We start from the raw sequence: 25200 nt of genomic DNA on the forward strand, positions 1-25200 counted from the left end.
CAAAATAATTCAAATTTCGGGTAAAATATCCACTTCTAGCATTTCCACTGTGCGGTGGTTAAGTGTGGACAACGGACGACCTGGGCGGTGGATTGGCACGCGCCGCGGTTTCCGTGGGCTTCGGTTTCGGTCTTGGTCTTCGACGTTGACTTGGTCTTCAGCCGGAAGCCGTTAGTTGTTTGGGCCATGTGGGCTTTTATGGCCGAGTGTTGACGGCGGAGACAGAAATCAAAGACTACAGCCATCCCACTCGCTGTGGCCCGGTCAAAGTTGAGTGGGTCACTAAACTCGGATATCGACGGTGTTTGCGAATGGAACCGCAATTAGCGTTGATTATGGCCAGCAGAGTTGATTGACATTTTGTGGGCAAGTCCCGGTCCCGGTCATGTGTGTGTTTGTCTGTCCACCCGTCTTCGTCCCGGCCAGCCGCTTCATTATTAACCGCACCCACGCAAACTCATGTGAATATTGATCCTGGTCGCGGCACGGGTCCGCTCCGCTGTCCTGCCATACCGACGATTATTAATAATGGTCACGCGCGCGGAAAACTTTGCATTGCAATTTCTCGGTAGTCAGTTGCCATCGCGTTGTCCATACAAACGGCTGTGTCCTGGAGGACTAGGCTACCTACGGAAAATCCAATCCTGCGAAAATCAATACTAATGAGCCATTAAGCGTGGTCTCAGCTGCAGTCGGCCGTAGTCTAATGAGCTGAGCGGCGGCGGAAATTGAATGTTGGCTCTAACCAAGCGGCTGCAGCAGGAAATCACATCGGCATCGCTCTTAGCCATCTGTCCGCCGAACGGAAACGGTAAAGGCGAAGGTATCGGTAGCAGAAGCACTAAAACGGAAGTCTTAGGCGTAATGCCTTGCGCCTGAGTGGATGCGTAGCATGGGCTGCTCCAGTTCCAAGACCTCCGCCACCGTAGAAGACACCAAATCATCGAAGCCCTGCTCAGCCAAGTCCAGTACAACGAGAATGGCCGCCAAGAAGGAGTACCGTAGGTCGAGACTTATAGCCTATCAACGGGAATCTTATCAGGAACCTCGTTTCAGCTGCCTCGGAGGCCTTCACCATTCCTTTGGAGAGCGATGACAGTCCGGAGATGCCGCTAAACGAGACGGTGCGCCAGCCACCGAAGAGGATTCAGCAGCTGCTGCAGGAGGCGGCCAGCTCGGAGCCACTCACCTTGGAGGAGCTGGAGGAGAAGCAGCTAAAGGCCGAGCAGAGGCGGCAGGAGCTCATGCAGCAGAAACTGGAGATAATACACAAGAATGCTCAGATGCTCATGAAGCCTCATGGGGAAACCGCTGGCGAAGGCGAAGGCGAAGGCGAAGGCGAAGGAGACCGGAACAAAGTCGAGGAGGAACAGCCCGAAAAGGTCTAGCTATGAACTTCTTTTTCATTCACATTTTTATTGTTAGCTTTAAATTATATATGTATTACTATATATCGTAGTATATTTCCAAACAATTAGATTGTATGCAATTAAATCTGCTCTCATCGTCAAAATGCTGTCCATCTGTTCTTGGTTGTAATCCTACATGTCGAACCTTTCTCTTGGTAGTCAAAACGTGATCTATTTGTAATCGAGTGTTAAATATGTACGTCTAAAGGCTAAATGTAGGTATTTCGGATTGGTTTGCTCGACTCGCGTTGGCTGGGGTCGGGGTCGGATATATATTGTTTGCAGTACTATATGCTTCATCAGGATGTGTGTGCGTGGTTGTAAATCATGTCTCTTGGGTTGGTTTGGTTGCTTGTTCACGCTTGTTCTTGTTGCTCGGTATCGTTAGTTCATATTAAACGCCGTATTCATATATATGTACTTGTATATATCGTATCGTATCGTTAGGTATAAATATGCATACTGTGTCACAGACACTACAAATGTCGCTTTGATTCCGGCTTGATTCGCACCAGGCCCCGCGTCACTCGGATTAACTGGGGCCAACAATTTGTTAATATTTCAATTAGTTACCTACACCTACACATTCATTAAAAATGTTCGCTCCCCGATCGCATCGAATATATCGTAGTACCTGGATGTCGTTTGCTTACACTGTATGTATTTTACTCTCTCATATGCCTTGAATGTGAATATGCTTGCGGTTCACTATTAGTTAGTTACTGGAAATTGGTGCACTTCGAAGAAGCAATTGGTTAATAGCTATGAGTTGTGGTTCGATTCGGGATGCTGCCCAAAGAGATGGTCCGCCAGTCGACGGATTGGCCACTTTCAGCACAACCTATTGTTAGGGTTACTAATACTATCCGTCTAGTGTCCGGGTCCGCACGCGCACGCCCACGTCATGCTCCTGATCCTTGATCCTTGATTCCCGCCCCTCGTCCGTGTCTGTGGCCTGATCCTCCTCAACTGGGCCATCTCTTCGACACACGTGCCCCAAACATATTGCTTGCGTTACTGTTACTCTGTTACTCTTGGGTTAAGAGGCTAAGATCATCCCGGTTGCAGGGACATTTGCCACGTTAGTTACAAAAGGTTTGTTCTCAGTTGTCGAACCATGGTGGGTTGCGTTCTTAATACATACAAATAATCGTTATTTTATACATACATATTCCGATATATTAGCAGGTATGTGTCTACAAATTGATTTGCACGGTTGACGCTGTTTCTATCTTGGTTTCTACACACATGTACAAAAAAACAGATTTAACTATTGTAAACGAGCAGTACAATCACAATATTCCCCCTACGATTAATACATGTCATATCCCATCATGTCCCCCCGCCCACACAACGAAAATCGTAACGAGAACAAAACGATTCCATTGGTTGGCCAAGATGCAACCGCCATTCGTTGCCCGCGGAACTTAATCCTCCTACTTTGAACTTGTATTAAAGCTTTTTTGGTTTATGCCTCTCCGCCTCTCGCCAACAACTTAAGCTAACTCATTTGCCATGTGTATAATAATAAATATATATCTTATATGTGTGTATGTATGAATTGCAAATCGTAATCCATTATATTTGTATTAAATTCTTCTTGCATCGAGCATGTGCCTACCTAACAGTACCTAAACGCCTAACAAAATGGAATCATCCTCCTCCTGGGGGACCGTGATCATCCTGATAACTCTGATTTGACCAGGTGCTGCTGAGGGTTGCCGGGGGAACTAGTCTAAAGATACCTTAATGAGATCTTTGGCTTACTTGGAAGCAGTTGGTCGAACTTCGTGGGTCTAACTTGGCTGGGAAGAGGTAAGTAGGTGGAAGTTCCTGCCTAACTAGATCCTCAATCAATAGACAACTCATTTCTGATCTTTGTGCGAAATATCCCATCTGAAACCTCAGTTCTGGCAATAATTATGTATGGCAACCCTCCGGGAAGGGTGATGCGTGTATATAGTCGGGGTCTAGACATCAAAAATCAGTACTGCTTGTCAATGGGTAATCCTAAGCCTAGTTTTGGTTTTACTGCCCCCAAAATTCTAGCGCACAACACTTATTGCAAATACTAGTAGTTAACCGGCCAGATGATGGGTGATTAAGTATTAATTGTCTAATTGTAGACGCCGCGCACCATCCCCTCGCGGTTCCGGGTGTGCCACTTGCAGGTGAGGATCCGGACGTAGGTCCTCCGGAAGGTGGCGTTGCACAGGGCGTAGCACATGGGGTTGATCGTCGAGTTGATGTAGCACAGGGCGTAGAAGAAGTCCCACAGCTCCGTGGGAATGCAGTCGGAGCAGGTGGTCAGCGGCTTGATCAGCACCAGGATGTTGTACGGAGTCCACGTGATGATGAAGCTCAGCAGGATAGCCGACAGCGTCTTGGCCGCCTTCGACTCCTGCCGCTTCTCCTGCGATTTCTTCTTCTTCTTGGCCGCATTGCGGGCGTTCATGAGGGCGTGGGCCCCGCCCACTCCGACGCCCGCTGCCCCGCCCCCAGCCTTGCCAAGCTGCTTGGGTATGACCTTGGCGTTGAGTAGCCTGGCATCGTGCTGGGCATGGGACATCCTCCGTCCGAGTGGCAGGCTGAACTCAGAGTCTCGCGAGGGCAAAGGTCGTCGGGTGGCTGCGGCGCTTGCCAAAGGAGCTGCCGCGGCCGTCGTCGTGGGCCCGTCCTCGTGTATCATCTTGATGGAGGGCGCACAGTCGCCTTGCATGCTCAAGGCTGCGGAGGCAGCTGCCCCGGCACCAGCGCCACCCCCTCCTCCGTTGGCCGCATTGCTGGATGCGCCGTCGGAAGGCAGGCGGATGAGTATCGTGTACACGGAGTCCTGGCTCACCGACCGTGAGTTAATGCGATTGATAACGGGCAGAGTGCGCGAGTCGCGGTGCGTCGCATTTCCGGTTGTACCCAGTCCGATTCCACTTCCGTTTCCGGCCCCATTCCCGTTCACTGCGCCGTTCCCGTTGTGGCTGGTGTTGTTGTTGTTGTTGATGGCGCCATTGCCATTGCCACTGGGATTCACATTCGCCGTTGTGCTCGCCGCAACCGCACTCATTTCCTGCAGCTGCGAGATGGAGGCGAGCGGTGGGCGTGGCAGCGGCGTGGGCGAGACATCCGACAGGAGAATGCTGGGCGGACGCACGCCGCTCACGCTGCCGCCCATCGAGTAGTTGTCCCGCATCACGTTCATCGAGGTGCATCTGGGATGTGGAGAAAGAGAGAAGACAGGATGTGGCATCGGTTTAGCATTTGAACAAACACACATTAGAGTGGACCACTCCAACGACACTGACAGGCAACTAGAACAAGAACAACAGCTCGGGGCCAACTCTGGATGCAACTGTGCACCTGCTCAACCAAATGTGGCACACTGGACACACAGGACACAGAAACACATCATGCATGTGGGCAGTGCATTTGGAATGGAAACAAGTGGCCGGAAATCGCAGCTTAAATCGATTACCCAGCCGATTGCCAATGGCACACATAAATTGAAACAAGTCCAGCGGTCAACGAGATACGTATCTTTAAAATGCAATTCTGGCACTCGTTTCAATTATAGCTATCGAGTATCCTACACATTTTTGGGCTGGCCTGAATGGCGACACATCGCGGATTCATCCAAAAGCTCATTTTCCCAACTCATTTCTATGCTTTTTCAGATTCCACATGGATTTGCACATTAGCAAATTATCTAGCTGTTTATACTTGCTAATTATTCCCCACTGATCTATGCCACCAATTTGCACGCAGTTGATAAATTTATTCAAATCGTGAGAGTTTCAAATAAAATTCGGTCTGCATGCTGCAAATTGAACTAGACGTTTCAGCAAACAAATGAAAAATCATATAAAGACATCAAATATTAATCAAATAATAAACTAAATCCCATATGTATTTAGAAAATTCCTAAAATTTAAATGTCATCGACTCGTGTTTCACTGCATATGAATACCAGAAATGGCTCATTGCTCGCAGTGCGATTTGTATTCTAAGCTTAAACTATCACTTGATCAAATCCAGTTTCATGAATTAATTACAGCCATCGGAATCAACAAACTCCGGAGCACAATGTCCTGCTCCAACTACCTTGGACTGTAAGCCTCAATTAGTTTCCATCCCGATGTGTGCAGTGGTGCAAAGCCTTCCATCTACGTGGATTATTTTAGTGCTGGATGCTATGACTTTGATGGATTCGTGTGTGGAAGGAGGATTGGGAATGGTCGAGGGAGAGGGAGAGGGAAAGGGGAAAGGGATTGGTGCATCGTGGTGGCCAGTGGAGAATGGGCCCAAACTCATCCTCCTGGACACTTTTCACCACTGCCACTTTGCGTTTGTGTGCACAGGCATTGGATGGGAAATCGAATCGATATATGTATGCATGTGTTTTGGGTGCAGGTTGTTTGTTTGCCTCTCGGAAAAGTGCTCTGGGTGCAGTGGAAGTCGTACGAGTCGTACGCATATAACTTGGGGTGAGAGAGTGGGTGCGGTGTCGGCTTACTCGAAATATAGACGATTAAAGTTCAGAATTTTGATTGTTTTTACTACCTGGAGACGGAGCTTTGTAAAGGAGTTTCAATTGTTACTGGTGTTGCATACCCTAAATCAGAAGGCTCCTCCTGCTCGTAGGCGAAGTCGTCGGAGTCCTCGCGACCGGAGTGCCACCACGCAATGCACCACTCCTTGATGCTGCCGAAGCAGGTGTACGACTTTTTGATTGTATTCGTGCTTTTGATCTGTGGATAGTGGGAATTAGTAACCAGGAACAGGGAAAAGTCGGTCAGAGTGTCCTACGCTTGACTTGCGCGAGTGCATCCCGTGGTAGCCGGAGTCGATGACCATATTGGTCATGTAGACACTCTCCGCGTCCGCCGAACTCTCGGAGCGCGGACGTCGCCAGGTGTCATGGTCGTTGCCGCCCACCTGTGCGAAGGCCAGCAGGCCGCCAGAGGCGTGATTCACCACCGTGTTCTCGTCACTGCGAACATCACAAAATAAGATTATTTGTTTAAATGCTAGTTATATATTTAGACCGACCAAAGAATTCTACTGTAATCATGCCGATTTCAATGTGACATAAAATCAAAGAAAGCGAATCAATGAACTGTAAAATGTTTCTACATTTCAAATTTAAAATGATGCAGCTCATTGAGTCGCCAAATAAGCACAAGATATTTCAATGCTACGTTTAATCATTTAATATTACTTCAAGGTATTACTGAAAGTAAAGCAATTCTTCAGAAATCTTATCCCTCACCTGCTGTTTGATCTCTTGCTGGAGTCCTTCTTGCCCGCCTGCAGGTTGGGCAGGTCCTTCTGCCGCTTTTTCGTCTCGCGCCAGATGCGCCAGTAGAGGAAGCACATGATGGTGACCGGGAAGTAGAAGGCGGCCAGTGCCGTGCCGAAGGTGATGTACTGGTTGGTCTCGATGAACTGGATGTAGCACTCGTCCTTGGGCACCGTCCGCTTGCCCTCGATGTAGGGCCAGCTGTAGATCCAGGGCGGCCAGAGGAGCAGGCTGATGCCCCAGGCGGCGCCAATCATCACCGCCGCCCGGTTGGTGGTCCTTTTGGCGCGGTACGTCAGCGGTCGAGTGACACTGAAGTACCGATCGAAGCTGATGATCAGCAGGTTCAGAACCGAAGCATTCGACGCCAGGTAGTCCAGGGCCAGCCAGGTGTCGCAGACGATGGGACCCAAGGGCCAGTAGCCCAGGATTGTGGTCACCGCAAAGAGCGGCATCGATATCGCGCCGATGGCGAAGTCCGCGATGGCCAGCGAGAACAGGAAGTAGTTGCTGATCGTCTGCAGCTGCTTGTCGATCTTGAAGGATATCATCACCATGACATTGCCCGCCACCGTCACCGTGCTCAAAATCGCCGCCACGAAGCCCATGACCACCATGGAGGCCAGTGAGTACCGCGGTCCCTTCGTCTCGAAGCCCATGGTGCCGTTCGTCTGGTTTCCGTACATTCCCGAATAGGGATCGTATAGCCCGCTCGCCGCCGTGGACGTCAGGTTCTCGAACAGGGCGGTCAGGAGCGTGGTGCCCGGGTATCCTGGCGAATACCCTGCAGGACTCGCCGTCGTCGTCGTCGTGCTGGTCGTCGTGGTGGTGGTGGTCGTTGTGCTCGTGGTTACGGTCTTAAACAGCGGCTCTAGTATGCTGGGCGGTCCATGGGCGGCCAATGCCAGACTCATGACCGGCTCCATGGCGGATACGTGATTTTATCTACTTTGCAGCTGTAAGGATTACGATGCTCGCTGTCGCTTGCTTTCTCTCTCTCTCTCTCTCTCTGTGTTTGGCTTGTCTCTTAGTTGAGCCTCATCCGCTGCTTTTCCTTTTCGCTGCACCCACGCAAGGCGTTGGCCATTTTCCCCAGACCCTAGGGAAAGAAAAACATGGAAGTTAGGTGGGATAAAAAGCACCCTAAAGTAATTATTCTGAACCTATTTTTTATAACTCATGTACATTGATAACACACATCACTTCGAACATTATCTTTTCAGAGTAGCATTCTAAGTACACATTACCAACTCGAGCATCTGAATTGAAAACTCCTTTACCGCCTTATAGTTAACCTTCCGAAGATCTCGTAACTTGATAAATTTACAGCCCTTTGAACGACCTTAATAAATTTCACATAGATGCTAAAGGATAAGCTGCCAAGTGGCGCCGCAGAAATTTATTAAATTATCCAGCAAGATGTGTAAATGTCAGAAGATGTCGGTGGGCGTTGTGCGCGAAAGGAATAACTTGCGGTTGGAATAATTACGGCGATGAAGATTCCTTGCGAGATGCGAGTATCTCGCATCCGGATGCGGCGATAATTATGATAGGCCAACTTGGGCGGCTAAGCACCGTAAAGTACTTGAGCTTAGCGGCTATAATCGACTTGAGGCCTTCGGGCTCGAAGAGTAATTGCATGTTGGGCTGGGAAGTGCATATAGTCACACGATTTCGAACGCCCGAGCCAGCGGATGGCCAAGAGCCATGGAAAAGAACGGCGAGATTTATGAGAAACTGTCCCAGCAATGGCCTTTGATATATCTCATCTTGGCAAGGAATCCTGGGAAAGGAAGCAAAATAACATATTTACAATGCCAGGGGCCGACTGACTGGCTTTGTGCTTTCTGCAAAATGACATTTTCTGTGTGATTTGTTTTAATGGAAATGAAAACGTAGATGTAAATGTAAATGAAAATGAAAATGAAAACGGCTTGAATGCGTTTCCTTGGCAGGCCTCAGCCAGCCCCTGTCGCCCATTTGCAGCCGTTCAGCCATTTCAGCCATTCCAGCCACACCCACAACATTTGTTGTTCGTTTATTACTGTTGCCAACAATGGCAGTGGCAAAAACGAAAGAAATAACAACAGGCGTGCAACAGTCGAGGAGGAACTTGTCTCGAACAAGGAGCATCGAGCTGCGAGTTGCTGCGAGCCCCGACACTTTGGCACGGAAATGTTCCAGGCGGCTTCCTCTGACACTTTTCAAAACTATTGATGTTGTCATTGGCCATATGCCTATAGATATCTGGAGGAGGGAGTGGGGCGCTTGTTCATTTGGCAGCCATTGTGCGCGGCGACTTTGATTTGGAAAGTTTTTCACCAGCTCGCAATGAAAAGCCGCCACGTTACGCATACGCCATGGCTGCCACCTGATTGATAGGCCACGATACGTGGCGAAATGAACAGGCCACAATGAGCTGTCCGTGATTGATTCGCATTCAATGGATGCGAAGTTATTGTGCGCCGCGCCATTGTCGCTGGTCAGGCGGGTTTCATACAAATCATGCCACAAAAGGGTCAAATTCCAGAAAACTAATTTACGTATCTTTTTGCAGAAAACCTATTTAATATTTGATTTCAGGGCTGTTATCAACGCGCAATCACTACTGTAATCTTAACTGCTATAGGCTTGTAGTTAAGCGTTATCTACGTAAAATAACACACATCACCCAATTGAAGCGACTTTTTTCAGATGTTGCAGCCCCTGAACTGGAATAGCACATCTTGTAGAGTAGATTACTTTTCCTGGAATTATTTCCTATTCTTGCTGGCTTGTCCTGCGAAAGTCGTAAACTTGCAAACAAATGGATTCTCCGTACAGCAAATGGCGTGAATAGACATACAATTACAAACTTGTAATTGCCTGTTGTTAAAAGCCTTGAATTACAAGAAAACAAGCCGAATGGCTGATTAATTGGGCTCTAAAAATACTGTTGCCTACTTTAGATAACTACATGCATGCATATATGCGATCGAATGTCCTGCCGAATGCAAATTGCATCAATTACCAAACCAATTGAACCGTCACGCTTGCTACTCCAAATCCTAACTGAAATGTGCACATTGACGGATCAATTGACCTTTGTGGGGCTCAATAAATGCGCAATTTCCACCGACTGTGCTCTGCTCTTGTTTGCGGCTATTTATGGCTATAACTCCAAAGGATGCCCAATTAAATGCAGCGTTAAACAATAAATCAATCAAAATCCGTCTGTTTATCTCATTGAAAACACGCACACACGTATAAATCAATTGCAAAACAAGCCAACAAACTGGTGAGATGGGCCAAACCAATGGGGCGCCATAAATTGAGCCGACGTATCGTACTGACAACAACAAGCTCAACCTCAAGCTCAACCTCAACCTCAGCAACAAATGGAGAGGGCAGAACATTTCCAATAAGTGAAAAAACAAATCGCTCGTGTGACTCGCTACTCCTCGGTTATCCCCGTGGTGGGGGCCTTCTCTTCAGAGACCCAAGTAGTTGGAGCGCTATTTCTCGGCTACGTGATTTTGACTTGGCCACGTCAGATTACGGACTTGTGGGGCAGAGCTACACCGATAAAAACTGATACGACATTATGCTCACTTCCAAGAAATTCCGGATTAGAAGGAAGTGATTCCGCATTCAGAGAATGTTCGAGGGAATTCTCAATTTGTAACAATTTCAATGTAAACTATACATTTTTCAATTATGACTTGGTTTCGGTTAGTGAATGTAGTTATGGGTAATCAGCTGCCATTGCCGGCTGTCCGCCTATGTTACATTCAAATTTATCAGGCGACCGCTCCTCCGGCAAGTAATCGAATTGAGCTCCTTGTTGCCGTGCCTCGCTTTTTGGCTGCCATAAAAAAGGATTTATGGATTTATTATCAAATGCGTCGGGCGCACAAGTAACACAAGTAACCATATACCACACACACACACACATCCCCATGGCTGAGCAACCTGCGACCCGCGAGGATTTGTTTTGCCATTTATTAGGCTATTTTTATGACACTGCCACGAGCTGGTGGAACGATGGTGTAAGCACAGTGAGCACACGAAGCAGCCGCTAATCAAATCACACTTCACTTTTCAGCCATGGGAACTAGGTGGAGCCTTGTAGGCCGCTACTGTGGAACAGGCCTATGGCCAAATGCAGTTTTGGCAATTGTAAATCTCGATGTTTATCGCACCCGTATAAATTATAACGCCAGTCGATTAGAGGATGATTGTAACTTTCTCCTTATCAGGTGCTTACAGGCAATCAGGTGACACAGTTCTTATGTGTAAGCTCCTGGCAACCGCTGATTTAATGAAGAGTGAAGCATTGACTAACGACTTTCATTTGCTAATGGCAGGGAAAAGCAGAGAATCCCGTATTTAATCAATCAGTGATTTCAGTAACTCGTTTGTCTCACCACAAGCTTTTTCGGATCCTTTAAACGTGTTGCCCAAAAGTATGTAACAGTATATTTTAAATAAGGAAGTGCGATGGATTTTAACACTGCCAACAATTGAAAGGACTTTCTTTCCTTCTTTCTTTATTTTTCGCTTCGTGCGCGCAAATTATCTTCCCCTATTGCCAAGCTTCACTGTCCTCAAAGTGTATATTTTTGATCAGCTCATCAACAGTCGGCTTTATTTTGCATTGGTTATTCTCGTTCTGGTCCGCTTTTTATGCGGGCTCTGTCAACGCTCACACACACTTGCTCACGCCTATTTAAGCACACCCACTCGCCCGCCCACACATACACACATACGCATGCACGCACTTTGGGAGAGCAGAGGCAACGGATGGAAAGGATGGGCAGGCCAACTAGCTTGAATACTTTCGAGCCCTGTCTTTCACTGCGCCCATTTCTCCTTTCTTTTCTGCTGGCTTATGTTAATTTCGCGCGAGTTTAATTGCTTGCCACATGGCTGCTGATGCCGAGCGGATGCCGTTAGCTGTTGACTGCTTTCTGTTGCCCGCTCCGTGCTGCCTTCTTTTCAGCGTTTCCTTGGACCGAAATGCGAGCTGCTTTGCCTGGCTTGTTTGCGGAAATTAAATTGCTGGACTGGCTTTCACCTTATGCTCCGGCTGTCCGCTAAGCATATTGCCAGGCGAAATGTGCACACACTTAGAGAAAAACTGTTTGTCTTGGCGGAAAATTGCTGTTCCCATTCTTCTTTGTCACAGTATTTCACTCCCACTCTAAAGATTAGTAATAATCTCTATATAACAGTTGCTTCAATAATTTTTTAAATTAGCTACTTGAAGAATTGCACGCTTTTGCCAGGAAATACACCGTTTTCCATCGTTTCTCGCTGTGTAGACTCGGGTGAGGTTGTGCGAACTGCTGGGTTGTAGGTCGAGGGGGTGGTGGCGCTACAGGGCGCTACAGGGAGAGGGGGTGGCTGAGCCGCGCCCCACCGACCTACTCGCACAAAGTTTAATCAAAACGAGAGCACTGGAAACGGAGAAAGCAGCGCTGCCGACGCCGCAGTCGACGGCGACGCCAACGCACACACAGACACACACTGGGGAACTGAACTCTCACTTACTTGCTAGCGCTCGTTCTCGCTCTCTCTCTCGCTTTCGTCGCTCTCTTGTGGCGCTCGCGTGCCCTCTTGCTCTAACCTATTGCTTATTTGGGAAGGTTCCCTTGTAACGGTGACATCGCTGTTGTTGCTGCTGCTGTTGTTACTGGCTTTGTTTTTATTTTTGTTTTTGGGCTTAGAGATGCTGCCGCTGCTGGCGTCGCTGCCTTGGCGTTGGTGTTGCTTTTGCTTTTGCTGCTTCTGTTGATTTTGGCCATTTGCCGCTCCCAAAAGTATGCTTTGTAATTTTTTGTATTGTGCGCGCACATCTTCGCCTCTGCTTTCTAGTATCGTATCCTGCCGCTCCTGGCTGCCCCGCCTCCAGCGCCTCCGCCTCCTGCTCTTTGGATCCTGCTCAATTCATTTCGCCTTTCGCCAATTTTATTATACACAATGCGAACTGCGACGCCGACGTCGGCGACTTTGCGTGCTTAAAGTTAGCACATTTAACATTGCAACTGGGCTTGTTTTACTCGCTATACGGACACAGCACAACTCGAATGACTTGTTTTAACTAAGGTACTTAATTATTGCTCGATGTAAAAATTCCCTTGAATCCGCTGACAGCTCTTGCACGCGTTTGTTTTTCACTCGGTTATTATTGCTACTTCTCAGCGCGAAACTAGAGAGGCTGTAGCGCACGTTGCCAAATCTCATCCGGGACTGAAGCTGAAAATTCTGGCCAAGGTATATAACGGTACAGAGCCGAGGAGCGGAGAGAGCCAGAGCCGAGCAGCAGCCGAGAGAGAGCGTGAGGGACAGAGTGGGCGACGCGAGTTCTTTATGCTGGAATTTGTGTTTGTTGGGCAGCATGGCGAGCATCCTTTTACCAACACCCTCGCACAAAGGACATACGGAAAAACGGGCTGGCGCTGTGTGTGTGCAGCCGAAAATGTGCTGGCAGCGGAACTTAATGGATGAATATGAATGAAACGCCGCAACAGTCCAATTGCACGACGGCTGGGGGGAGGGGCAGGGCGATCTATGGGCAAAGGTGGCAGGAAAATTCCAGGTGGCGAAGACAAGTCCGCACGAGGCCCACAGGCATGGCTCGAGTGCCATCTTGTGTAGCAGCGGCATCTACGGCTGCCATATCTGCAGCAGCAGCATCAGCAACAGCAGCAACATCAAGTGCGGCAGCAACACTGGCCACTTTTCAATGGGACTCCTGGCGAACGAGTGTAAGCGTAACGCATTTGTGTGAGTGCCGCTGCGAGGGTGTTCGTGTGAAGTGGAAGCGCTGGAAAAGCGCATTCTCACATTTCAATTAAATAACACCAGCGGCGTACGGTCACAATTGCCAGTTCAATGGGCATTCCGCCGACCGTGTGAGGAAAATAACCACTTGGGCTTTGGGCGAACTTCGACTGGAGGATTCTATTCTCAGAGCATTAGGAAAGGTAAACACAGCTTGGGCTTGTTGAGTGCTCGAAATAGTATGATGGACCAGAATGATTTAAGACCTTTCCTATTACTAAACTTACAATTTACAAAAAGTTCGTTATTCTGGGTAATAACTGAAGTTATTGCCCATCTTCCAGCTAATTACATTACAGTACTTTCACTTCGAACCCTTCGTCGATTGTGAACAGGTCCCTCAAGTGCCTTGGCTTTATTAATAGCAACTCATGTTGCGTTTAAACTGGACAACAATGGAACTAAGGCAGCGGACATGGCACTGGCAGTGCACCCGCGACCCACACCCAGCCACCCGAACCCCGGCAACCGACAAGCCGGCACTTTCCCTTGGGCTTGGCATGTGCTAAGGTCTGCGACTGCGGATACTTCTGTGCGCTCGTCATGCCACCACATGTGATATAAAAATACATAAATGGACAATGCAAAAGGAAAGATGAGTAAGAGCTCTGTGCCGCCGGGGCACAGGGAGCCGGAGGATGCGGATGGGGCGAGGCCCAGCTCGGATTAGGGGCGAATTGATTGAGCGAGTGGGGCGAGGGTGTGGTCCTGAGAAGACACCGTTCCAATAACTGCTGCAATAACTGGCCAAGCTGGCGGGCGCAGCAGGAAGGTCGGCTCTAGCAGTGGCCAATGCAGTCACATGCTGGAATTTGGTAGTGACCACGCTCTCGGAAGCCGGAAAATTCTTTGCAGTGCCACCACGTTACCCATACGCACCGTTGACCATGTAATCGAAAGGCACAGCTTGCCATCGCCCAGCTAGAGAAATGCCGGACCCAGGGGACGGATGCCGTTGGAATGCTGGCGAGAGTTTGACCATTTTCGGTACTGACATATTTTCCAACGCTCAAGCACAATTTCACTTTAGCTTCCAGTCAAGTTGAGTTAGTTTGGCTTTTAATCTTGCTAAATTGAATTTATCCAGGAATGAGGAAAGTAAGTTTCGTGTAATTGGCCAAGGCGGCTTACTCCCCAATAAAAGATCGTTAATTTGTCTTTTTCTTTCTTTTAATATTTTTTTGTTGAATATTGTTTTTTTGTTTTAAATATATATATATATATTTATATAAAATATATAAGCATAAACTTGTACAAATATAAATATCTTTTACGTTTACCCGACGGCCCCTCATTATCGATCTGCATATCTGCGTCCGTCTGCAGCTCGAAACTCGAGCGCTCACACAATTTGTTTCATGGAATCCCAACATCTCACATATTTCTTCTGTTGCTACACATTAACTTTTGCTAAACTTTCCGTGGATGTGTCTCTGTCTCTAGTGTGTGTGTGTTAAGTTGCATAGCTAAGATACAAGTACTATAGATATATTTACAATAGCGATAAGGTCAACAAAAAATATTTGTTTGGTGTACGTATGTATGTTTGTCCTCTTGTCTTCGGGAGTGTGAGTGGGGTGTTAATCGTAAATAAATATTAAGTAAATTTAATTCTGCCCACGACGGTTTCTCGCATACATAACATATATGTATGTGTATAATATACATGTGGCATGTATACTCGAAGATATGGTATTGTAACGCGTTGGATTTCACCAGATCGATAGACATGTACAGTAATAATAATAATAATAGAACAATAGGCTAACGTACACTGAAGGATATTAAAATTAAACTTATGCAATACATTTACGACACAAAAACTAAGCTTGACCCCACGCGCTGCTTGGCCCGACTTACGTACATACATAACCATCTAAAACATATATACTCTCTCTTACATATACATATATAAGCAAGGCAGAGGCGCTCAATCTCTGGCGGAAGCCTTAATGGATGGCTGACAATTGTTTTGTTACGTTCTGCATAGCTGTCATAGCTGCTGCCGCTGCAGTTCCTTTGTTCGCCGGTTCGACAGGCTGCTTTCCGTCCCCGGGCACTGCGATTTCTTGGCCTCAGCCCTCGGAATACGAGCTGAGGCTGCTGCGCGTCGAGCCGGTGAAGTGATCTCTCTGCAGCGTGTCCGAGGGCATGGACACAATCAGGGCGCCGCCGTACAGGGTCTCCATCTCGTCCAGCTGCTGGGCGAAGGTCTCCTCCAGGCGCTGGTGCAAAACATGGGAGTATCATTAGTATTTCTCAGGGCAAGGATGCACTTTACTGGGCAACAACATTCAATCGCAATCTATACATCATCAAGTTAGAGAGTAGAAAGGGCGGGGGAAGTTAGCTGAATAGCGCATGCATTAGTAGGACACTTAGAGCTGAATAACTATACATAGAATACGCAGTGCCTTCCGGAACCATCAGATACGCGAGCTCCAGTTGCAGGGCCCTGGGTCATATCGAATGGCTGGGAAGCGCACTGGGGATAGATCAAAGGACTAACCTCTTGTTGCAGCCGTTGCTGTAGTTGCTTTACACATTACGAGAAGAGGAGAGCCGGCAAGAAAAGTTTTTGGATACAGATTTTTGATTCGGTTTGGTTTTTGTTTGGTTTTCGATAGCAGCGCGTTGTTGTTTGCATGTGGGTGTTTATATATAAGAGTGGGTGTGTACAGTGAAGCATCATGAAATTTGCGATATGGTAATATTTATTTGTAAGTATTTCATAGTTATAAGAATGTTTAGAGTAAGATATGGCTACACAAATGCTTGGCATGTTGCTAAGTGGAATGTGGAATGTACTCTTTTCATTTTCGTTTACTAAGTACTTCGATAATACTGCTTAAATGGAATGCATTTGGAGGCGGAGGGCTGTTCCAAGTCAAGAAAATACTTTAACATTAAAAATAGGCAAACAAGTAATCCACTTTCGTTCATCAAAATAGCATTTCCAACAAACAATCAACTTTTGGCAAGACAGAATGTATGGCATTTTCCGTTGCAGGTAATTAGGTGAGAAAAGCTTTACAAATTCGGTTAGCAGGATGAAGTGTTTGGGGAAAGGGGTTCTACGAGGAATGTGCAGTTAGCCAGCACCAGCGAGGAATGTAAAGCAGGTTGATTTGGTGTCAGTAGGTGTGAGTACAGGTTGATTGGCTGGTTAGTGTAGTAGATGAGGTGCATGCGGGAAACTGGCTGCTGTAACGTGGCAAGTGCTGATCGCGATGATCTACGCCTTCGTCTCTTAGATGGCCGACGAGTTCTCCTCGCAGCTGTGCTGCCGCTGATTGACTCTCGGCAGTCTGTACTGCGCCGCATACAGGTCGTAGTAGATATCCTCGGAAGAGGCGGCGGAGTCGGCCGAGGCGACGCTTCCGTTGGCACGACTGTGTCCTGGCTTAACGGAGGACCGTAGCTGCGGCTGCACTTCGTCTAGCAGGGCGGCTGCCTTCCGTCCGGAGTCAAATATCAGGTCCGCATCGCTGGTGAACCGCGTGGACAGCTCGTTTATGTTGTACATCGACTGCGCACTGCTCAGGGAGGATCTGCCGCTGCTCCGGCTGGCCAGCGAGGGTCGCTTGATAGCAAAGGAGGTGGTGTGCAGCAGCCGCTGAGTGTGCGCAGTTAGCACTGGCCCCTCGTGAATGCGCAGGTCCCCGCCGCTGGCCTCCGCCGCAGCCTTGGTGTCAAGGCGGCTGAATCGATTGGTGACCAAGCCCAGATCATCTGGTGTTTTGTGCGGCGTACTGCCTCTGAATGTGCTCATGGCTGGCTTGGAGTTCACATCCTCCGCGCTGTTCAGTGGTGGAGTGGAGGTCACCACCTTCACGAGCTCGTTTGCCGGAAGCTGAGTAATAAGACGAAGTTGGTTTTGCGCCGGAAGCGTGGCGACGCTGGCCCGCTTCATCTGCTCGCTCAGCATCTGCTCCTCGTCCTCTTCTAGCACCTGATCGCTTATCATCTGCGATCTCTGTTGTTTGTGCATAATGGGAGTGCTGGGGACACTGCGGCTAAGATCTGGAGCTGATCCGCGGAAGTTGGACAGTCGGTTGCCCCCACCCCCCATCATTAGGAGCGAGGAGCGAGAGCGCGGCATGTTTTGAGGGTCGATAAAGGTGTTGCGGGGCAGAATGCGTGAGGATCGCTCGTTGTAGATGTTGCGCAGGTGGGCGGGCAGCTTGACCTCCTGATCCTCGAACTCCTCGCGGTTGGCCACAAGGCCGAATCGCTTTTCGTGCTGATCAATGACCAGCTTGATCTGACGGTTCAGCTCCTACGCTCGGTTTAATTTGGTTGTTAAACACATGCATTACCAAATCCGTTGATTGGTTGGTTGGTTGGTTTTTGGTTAGTAGTTGGGAAGCACAGCGGTAAGCATTTTTATATTTTGTTTAAATTTTATCAGTTATCGGTTTCGGTTTTTTTTTGTTTTTGGTTAAGTTTTGTAGGTAGTAGTAGGTACAGTAGGCCACCAAAGTGAATGCATTTGCGTGGGTGTAAAGAGAGAGAAAAAGTTGAAAAAATAATTGGATTAAGTTCAGCCTTGGTTCAGTCTAGTTGCAGCGGTTTGAAGATGAGCTCGGGGTTCGTCTGTCTTTGTCCCAGTTCTCTTATCAGTGGTAGACACGCCTTTCAATTCAAAATAGATTAGCTAACTGATGATTCATTGCCTCTACTTTAGCATTATAAAGAAATGAGTCATGACAAGTCAGACAATTAAACGACCAATCGTTATTCCACCTGTTTCACCTCTTCACGTCGACTGATGCTCATCTACAAACCGCACAACTTTGACGGAACGGGTCGGGATGGGTTTCAGTTTTAAAGGATAAAGGGGGCACAAGACACCACAGTTCACCGTAAACCAATCAATATACAATAAGTATCATTACCAACTTATATCAAACGAGTTGATCTACTTTGTACATTAAAAAACACATAACACCAACGAAATAGGGCGGAGAGCTTTTGGCTGAGAGCGCTCTTGGGCGGATCTCGAACGAGGATTTGCATACACACCTGTTTACGGGGCACCAACTGTTCGCGCCACTCGCGCAGCTCCCCCTTCAGTCGCTCATCGATCTCGGAAAGCTTGGAGTGTTCGTGCTCCACCAGAGCCCTTCGCTTTTCGTTCTGAAGTTGCTCCAGCTCTCTGCAAAAGGAATAGAATAAGTATTTGCCCAGGGAATCCATTTGGCCAGCTACTCACTTTATGGCGCTTTCGCGAGTAGCGCGTAGCTCTTCCAATTGCTTCTGATGCTTGACTTCGAAGCGTCGCTCCTCCTGCATATACCGCTTCTTCTCTTGCTCCTGGAACTGTATTTGAAATAGGGATTAGTTGAATTCTGATTTTGTCTTTAAACCACAATTCATTCCTACCTTCTTCAAGCGATCGCGTTCGATTTCAGGATCTAGGTTCGTGGAAATTCGCAGGGATTCACGGAACATAAGATCTCGCGCTTTGCGCTCTGCACGGATGCGCTTCGGCAGAGCCCGCTTTTCCATTGTCTGCTTCTTGACCATGTCCTCCTCCTTACGCTGCAACATGCGCTTCACCTGGTCCAGCTCCTTCTCGTGCCGGATTATCATCTGATGTCGCTGCATGAAGCATAGTTCCTTTACATGCCGCTTGGACAACTGATGCCGTTCGTGAAGCTGCTTCTCCTCTAGTTCCCAGAGAAGGGCCTCCCGCGTCCTCATGGCATTCTGTTTCTGCTGCAAGAAGTTGCGGTTGATAGTGGCCAGGTGGTCTCGATGCTTCTCGCTTAATCGCCTTAGTAGAAGCTCATGCCTCTCCTTTAAGGAATCCAGGAAGGCGCGTTCCTTCTCTTCGTGGTCCAGTTCCATGGCTGAACGCCGCTGCTTGAACTCATCCTTGCGCTTGTCCTTGGGAAACAGGTCAACTTCCTGCTTGAGCAGTCGGATCTCCTGCTTGAGGTTCTCTCGGAAGATCTTCAACTCTTGCTCCTGCTCGGAGCGAATGCGTTTAGATGAGGAGCGCAGCTCGTTCTCCTGCGTCTGCTCTGTCTTTTCCACCAGCTGCTTGTGCTGACGCGCCAACATATCCATGTCCGCCTCGTAGGTCTTTTCCAGCGAGGACCGCTCCTGCTCAAAGCGACGATCCTGCTGTTCCTTGGCCTGCTGCTCCTTTAAGTGCAGTTCTGTCTGCTGTTTCTTCTCTTGCTTCTGCAGCAGCTTTAGTTCACGCAGCTCCTGCTTACGGAAGTCGTGATCATCGTAGATTCGTCCGTTCTCATCGTCCCCGTAGATTACTCGGCTTGTGGTGGTGGTCATTTGCACGCCATCGATCTCGAATTTGCGGGTGCGCTTCCGTGTCTTCTTGCGCAGGTTGCGCAGCTCAATCTCTTCCTTGGTGAGACCTTGAGCGTTTGCAGACTTAACTACGGCCGGAACCCTAGCCTTGGGTCGGATCACCACCTCCTCTTCCTCATCAATGGTCTCGTGATTGTGGTTATTCGTCAACGAGGGAGGTGGTGGAGGCATCAGTGCGGCCGCTGGATACTGCTGCTTGTTGTTGTGATCCGTTTCGTGCCGGCTTTCCTGACTAGTGTTTGTGCCAATGCTGTCCACGTCGGATCCTCCGCTGCCGCCAACCAGCACCTCAATACCACGCCGTCCGCGCACCGAGTCATTCTCGCTCAACGAGCTGTCCGGCGACCGCTTCTCCTGCTTGAATCGGTTTACAATTATGTTTACGTCTTCCGGCATAATGCCAACGCCATTGGGCTGGCGCTTGCCCAGCTCATTGCTGCTGTCCTTCACCTTAACTCCCTCATCGCCCACGGTGACCACGGAGACGTGGCTCGTGTCCATCAGATGGTCACTGTGATCGTGGCTATGACTGCCAGACGCCGTGTTATAGGCCGAGTCATCATCCGCGTAGGACGGACTGACTATTAACACCTCACTTTCATCCAGTTTGCGTGCGTGAACAGTGGAAGACGTTTGCGGTTGCGACGGAGGAGCGGGAACCACACCTGCTGGCTCATTAACAGCCAATATCATTGAGGATTGCTTGTGGGGCGGCGTGGTGTCATCACCCAAACTGTCGTCCAGCGATGGAAAATCATCGTCCGTTGAGGATTCATGCAGGTGAGTGCTCTTGTTCATATCATTGGAAACGATGATCACTTCGTTTTGCGGTGGCACCACCGAGTTGTCGATGATCACCGGCGGATGGGTGCTGGTCACGACTGTTATCTGACTCACCGACTCCAAGCTGTTTGGCAAAACCAAGTGCTGCGGTTGAGGTGGCAGCGGTTGGTGATGATGCGGTGTGGGTGGATCGCTGTTGATGGTAATAAGGGAAGTGCTCGAGCTGAGAACAGCATTTGAAACACTTCCCGAGGAGCTGGAAGAGGCCACCGATTGCACAGACACAATGGAGGAGGCTGTGGGGGATGGCGGCTGCGGTTTCGGCTCTATCGCCTCTTGGCCAATGGCCACCTCAATAGCCGTGGTGACTGGAGAAGTGGGCTCTGGAGTGGCCAGTTTTTTGGGAGACGTCTGGGAGTCGCTGGCAGCCGGCTTGGCATTTGCAAGACCCAATGGGGACGGCGGGGGCGGGGCCTTACCCTTTTTGACAAAGTGCTGTGGGGGAGAATTTAAATCAGTTTGCATTATTTAACTGAATGAGTTGTGTTTACCTTCTTGTCGGATTCGGTTTTCTCAGATGTTTCTGAAACAGCTGCCACATCTTCGGGTTTCTTTTGCAGCACAGCCGCTGTGGGTTGGGCTGGTGGTGTAGGTGGCTGCTGAACTTGCGGTGGTGGCGTTTGTTGGGACGACGGCGGCGCTGGAGCAGGCACTTTGGTATGCGGCGGCTGCTGGGCTGCCGCTTCAGCATTGTCATCCTTTGTGTGGTTTGGTCTTTCCGGAGTGGTTGCTTTAGTTGTGGTTGTAGTTGCTGCTGCTGCAGTTGCCGCTGCTGCGATTGGTAAACTGCTACTTGGTTGGGACTGCTCTTTGGCATCCCGCAAAATGGATGTAGGTGTACCTGGAACTGCAAAGGAGGTGTTCAACGTGAGCAAGAATTGACAAATATGCACCAAAGTTCATATGCTTACGTTTGTCAATGTCTTGGCTCTGCAGCGAAGCAGAGTCATCGTCCAGGTCGAGCTGGAGCGCCGAGTTGCGGGGTTCCTGGGAAAGATTAAATACAGCTCGTTAGCATATTCATACGTAATGTAGTTCCTAAATATTTGCTGTTAGGCTAGCAGATCTACTTGTCTCTTACTACAATAGCAATAGCAATCCGACGGCAAAACTATTCTTACATTCGGCACGCCGAATTAGCATAATATTCGATTCTAAAATTCCACAGAGATTCATTTTATTGCTATACCCCAAAACAGCCCTAAAAGAATTTGTTTACATCCGACGTTGAGCAATAAACGCATTGTTCGCAAATTCTATCTGTTATTGCTCCATAAACAATATCTAAGGAGCTTATAGATAGTGAAACTGACACTTTTGTCAGCTATGTGCTGGTCAGACTGATTAGTAACTTAAAACCATGTGTGATTGAAAGTGTGCTTCCTATAATTACCGCAAGAAACCGATAGCGAGGGCTTACGGAGGAACCCAAGTACAATAACAAACACAACGGCCGAAGAATGCCTCCGGCAGAGGAGCTAAGTGATAAGCGGCATTTGGCAATGCTGATAAAATGAGTAAACTAATTGAGGGTCCGCTGTTGAATGACAGTGCCTGGGATGCAGAAACGGAGGGAAGGGGTGCGGGTGCCAGGAACGGACGGAGCACGGACGGCTTGCTGTAGAACGACTTACCAACCCTCTGATAGAGCGAGCGCCGCTTCACTTGGCGTTTAAGCTTCTATATCAATTATTTCCAAGTAACCACATACAAATGATAAGAACAAACATTGCGACATTTTGGCGGAACAAAACAGAACGTAACATAAACGCAAGGCAAAGAATAGTCGAGAAGAAACGAAGATAAACGTATAAAATAATGTATCGCGCGGTGCGATTTGGTTGGGTTTTCAGGCGGCAGCGTGTAAGAGAGAAGAAAGAGCAGTTGGAGAGGTCAGAGAACGTAGATTTTGTCATCACATCTAGCAGTTGGACTACAAGGGTGCGGTGCAGGGATTCAAGGGCTTCCAAGGCACACTCACCTCGGTCTCATCATCCACCACCTCTTCCACGACCTCCGCCTTGTACTCAAGCAGCAGATCCTTGATAGGCTTGGCATCCAGATTTCTGTTGATGAAAGCGTGCTGCATCAGCACATCCGTCGTGGGCCTCACCTGCGGATCCTGTTAAGAAGGAATACAAATGTGAAGTTAGAGTAGGCAGTAAAAAAACAGATTTAAGGTTACCCACCTTGACTAAGGACTTTTTCAGGAAGTCGTTAAACTCCTTGCTCCATCGAGAAGGCTGCTCCAGCTTGGGCGGCTCGCTCTTTTGAATTTTCAGGAGCACTCGCATGGGCGACATCTCGCTGTTGGGCGGCTCCATCTGCGCCAGCTCGATTAGCGTGATGCCCAGTGACCAGATGTCCACTTTGTGATCGTATGGGTTGTCCCGGAACGTTTCGCACAGCACCAGCTCCGGCGCCATCCAGTAGGGAGTGCCAATGAAGGTGTCGTGCTTCTGCATGGTGTGCTTGTTTTTGGCCGAAACGCCAAAGTCCGCTGAAAGAGTTGATTCCACTTTGAGACGATGGCTTGGGAAAAGAGCACCGATAACTTACCCAACTTAACGCCACCTTCCATTGTGAGAAGCACGTTTCCTGCCTTCAAATCACGATGGATGACTTTGTTGCGATGCAGGAAGGTTAGACCCTCGGTCATGTGCTTGCAAACATAGGCAATCTGCGGCTCAGTCAGGGGCTTTTCAAGCTCCACCATAATGCTATCCAGGGCCCCTCCGTCGCAGTACTCGATGAGCATCTGAGAGGAATTTCAAGATATGACTCATAATCCCGATAAAACTAGAAGTACTTCGAAATACTCACCCACAGCTTATCATCGATGGAAAAGGCCTCATACAACTCCACTATATTTGGGTGCTTTATCTCCGACAGAATGTCGATCTCGACCATGTGATCGCTAAGGTTCTCCTCGTCCTCCAGCTGGCACATTTTAGCGGCAGCAAAGCGCTTCTGCTCCTTGTGCTGCGCCTTGTACACCTTGCCGAAGGCTCCGTCGCCGAGTTCGCCGACCATTTCCCAGAACTCCGCCGGATCTGTGTCCATCTTGATGTTGTTGTACAGGCGCTTCTTCTTGGCCTCACCCCCGCCGAGGTGGAAGACCTTCTTCAGGTTGGTGATAAACGACATGTTGGCTCTCTTGTAGATTTCCCCTGCTTCTGCTGACGATGATGATTTCTTGGGTTGAGTCTACATAGTGAGCTCCTGGGCGAGAGTCCAAGCAGGAAAACTAGATTTGGTGAAAGCTGCGGACATTGGCAAACGTTTATTGATTGAACGGGCAGGTGTATATCACAGACTTGGCAGGGTTTCAGGTTTGGCTCTAAGTTTCAATCTGAATCTCATTCTGAATCGGAATCCGGGGTAGAACTGCCCCGTTCTAGAACGCAGACCATAGCCCAGATATCGTGGCCTAAACTCACCTTCTTTGCAGCACTCTCTCCTCGGTTCCTTCTCTTTTTTTGTTCAGCGAAATAGGCCAAAAAGCGGGGATTGTGGGCTTGGTTGGCCCGTCTTTAGCGCTTCTGTGTTCTGTATGTTTTATAATTTAATTAGCAGCTAGCGAGCTCTAATATTTGTAGAAAAAACACGTACGAATGGGAGGGAAATGATTACAAACGAGAAAAAGTCAAAGACGTAGACAAAAGAGCGTGAGTGTGTGTGTGTGTGCGTGTGTCTCTGCTTGCGAGTATTTGTGAGCTGGTCTCTGGGCTTTTAAGCCCCTCCCCCCTTCAAGACCCACACCCGAACACCTATTTACGCCGAAATTGCAGCGAAACCCGGGATTTGCGGATGCCAAGCTGACTAATTCGTTGAGGGGCCTTCAATTCGCACTGCCCAGCTCGTAATTCGTGAAATTTGTAAACAACACGCGCACTTTTAACTTAATTCAACATCCCATTGATGATTACGGAGCAAGTATAGTCGGCGAATGGGCGTGAAACTTGAGGACGCACGCAAACGGAATGGGGTATTACCTCATTCGCACACAGTCACTTCCACGGTTTTCGGCCTTATCAATCACTGCACTATCGCTATTTCGACTGTTTTTGCCGCACACTAAGCTACTTAAAATGTATTTTACCCCGTAAATGCTTGGAAATTTCTCTCGCGCAAACGCTTCGTGTTGCCACTGAGCTGCAATTGCACCCTGTTTGGCGATCTGGCAGCGCCGCCGAAAAATGGCCGTTTAGGTCATCTGTGCCAGAAGAGAGAAGCACTATTTGCCTTCGCCAAGGGCAAAAACAGAAACAACACACACTTATGCAAACACACACGCAGGCGGGGAAAATAATTAGCTAAGTCGGCTGCTGCTTAGTTACTTTGCTTTTTAGCTGGTTTTCGGCAGGTGCAGCCTCAGCAAACGTTCTTTTTCGCACTTCCGCTGTCCGATTGCGCACTTTCTAACTGTTTGCACGGCGCTTTTCCTCTCATGATTTTTCCACCAGCATTGTGTGGCCGTTCGACAAAACT

At 48.5% G+C, this 25200-nt stretch overlaps 3 protein-coding genes across 9 annotated transcripts; 1 reads left to right on the top strand and 2 right to left on the bottom strand.

Moving 5' to 3' along the window:
• Window positions 1-580: 580 nt before the first annotated feature.
• On the top strand, window positions 581-1477 carry LOC6618795. Its single transcript, XM_002043008.2, has 2 exons — window positions 581-1001; window positions 1057-1477. Exons 1-2 carry the CDS (start codon window positions 884-886, stop codon window positions 1386-1388), a joined length of 450 nt encoding a protein of 149 aa, XP_002043044.2. The 5' UTR covers window positions 581-883; the 3' UTR covers window positions 1389-1477.
• On the bottom strand, window positions 1397-12887 carry LOC6618796 (muscarinic acetylcholine receptor DM1). Of its 3 annotated transcripts, none has more exons than XM_002043009.2 (5): window positions 12235-12887; window positions 6673-7801; window positions 6210-6393; window positions 6015-6151; window positions 1397-4615 (listed from the first exon to the last, which is right to left on the bottom strand). In XM_002043009.2, exons 2-5 carry the CDS (start codon window positions 7626-7628, stop codon window positions 3526-3528), a joined length of 2367 nt encoding a protein of 788 aa, XP_002043045.1. In that variant the 5' UTR covers window positions 7629-7801; window positions 12235-12887; the 3' UTR covers window positions 1397-3525. The 3 variants fall into 3 exon arrangements, with proteins under 3 accessions (XP_002043045.1, XP_032570596.1, XP_032570597.1); XM_032714705.1 differs by having other exon boundaries at window positions 5964-6151; XM_032714706.1 differs by lacking the exon at window positions 12235-12887 and adding an exon at window positions 9369-9569 and having other exon boundaries at window positions 5964-6151.
• A 2068-nt stretch (window positions 12888-14955) lies between these two features.
• On the bottom strand, window positions 14956-25184 carry LOC6618797 (serine/threonine-protein kinase 10). 5 transcript variants are annotated; one of them, XM_032714698.1, is made up of 13 exons: window positions 25050-25182; window positions 24150-24295; window positions 23533-23972; window positions 23269-23467; window positions 22899-23209; window positions 22691-22831; window positions 21621-21696; window positions 21201-21556; window positions 18913-21144; window positions 18743-18849; window positions 18553-18685; window positions 16037-16063; window positions 14956-15752 (listed from the first exon to the last, which is right to left on the bottom strand). In XM_032714698.1, the coding sequence occupies exons 3-13, from the start codon at window positions 23854-23856 to the stop codon at window positions 15603-15605; spliced, it is 4056 nt and encodes a 1351-aa protein (XP_032570589.1). In that variant the 5' UTR covers window positions 23857-23972; window positions 24150-24295; window positions 25050-25182; the 3' UTR covers window positions 14956-15602. The 5 variants fall into 5 exon arrangements, with proteins under 5 accessions (XP_032570589.1, XP_002043046.2, XP_032570590.1 ...); XM_002043010.2 differs by lacking the exon at window positions 25050-25182 and adding an exon at window positions 16826-17806 and having other exon boundaries at window positions 15962-16063; window positions 24150-24664; XM_032714699.1 differs by lacking the exon at window positions 16037-16063.
• Between the last annotated feature and the right edge of the window lie 16 nt (window positions 25185-25200).

The sequence above is a fragment of the Drosophila sechellia genome, chromosome 2R (genome assembly GCF_004382195.2).
Source record: "Drosophila sechellia strain sech25 chromosome 2R, ASM438219v1, whole genome shotgun sequence".
Classification (NCBI taxonomy): domain Eukaryota; kingdom Metazoa; phylum Arthropoda; class Insecta; order Diptera; family Drosophilidae; genus Drosophila; species Drosophila sechellia.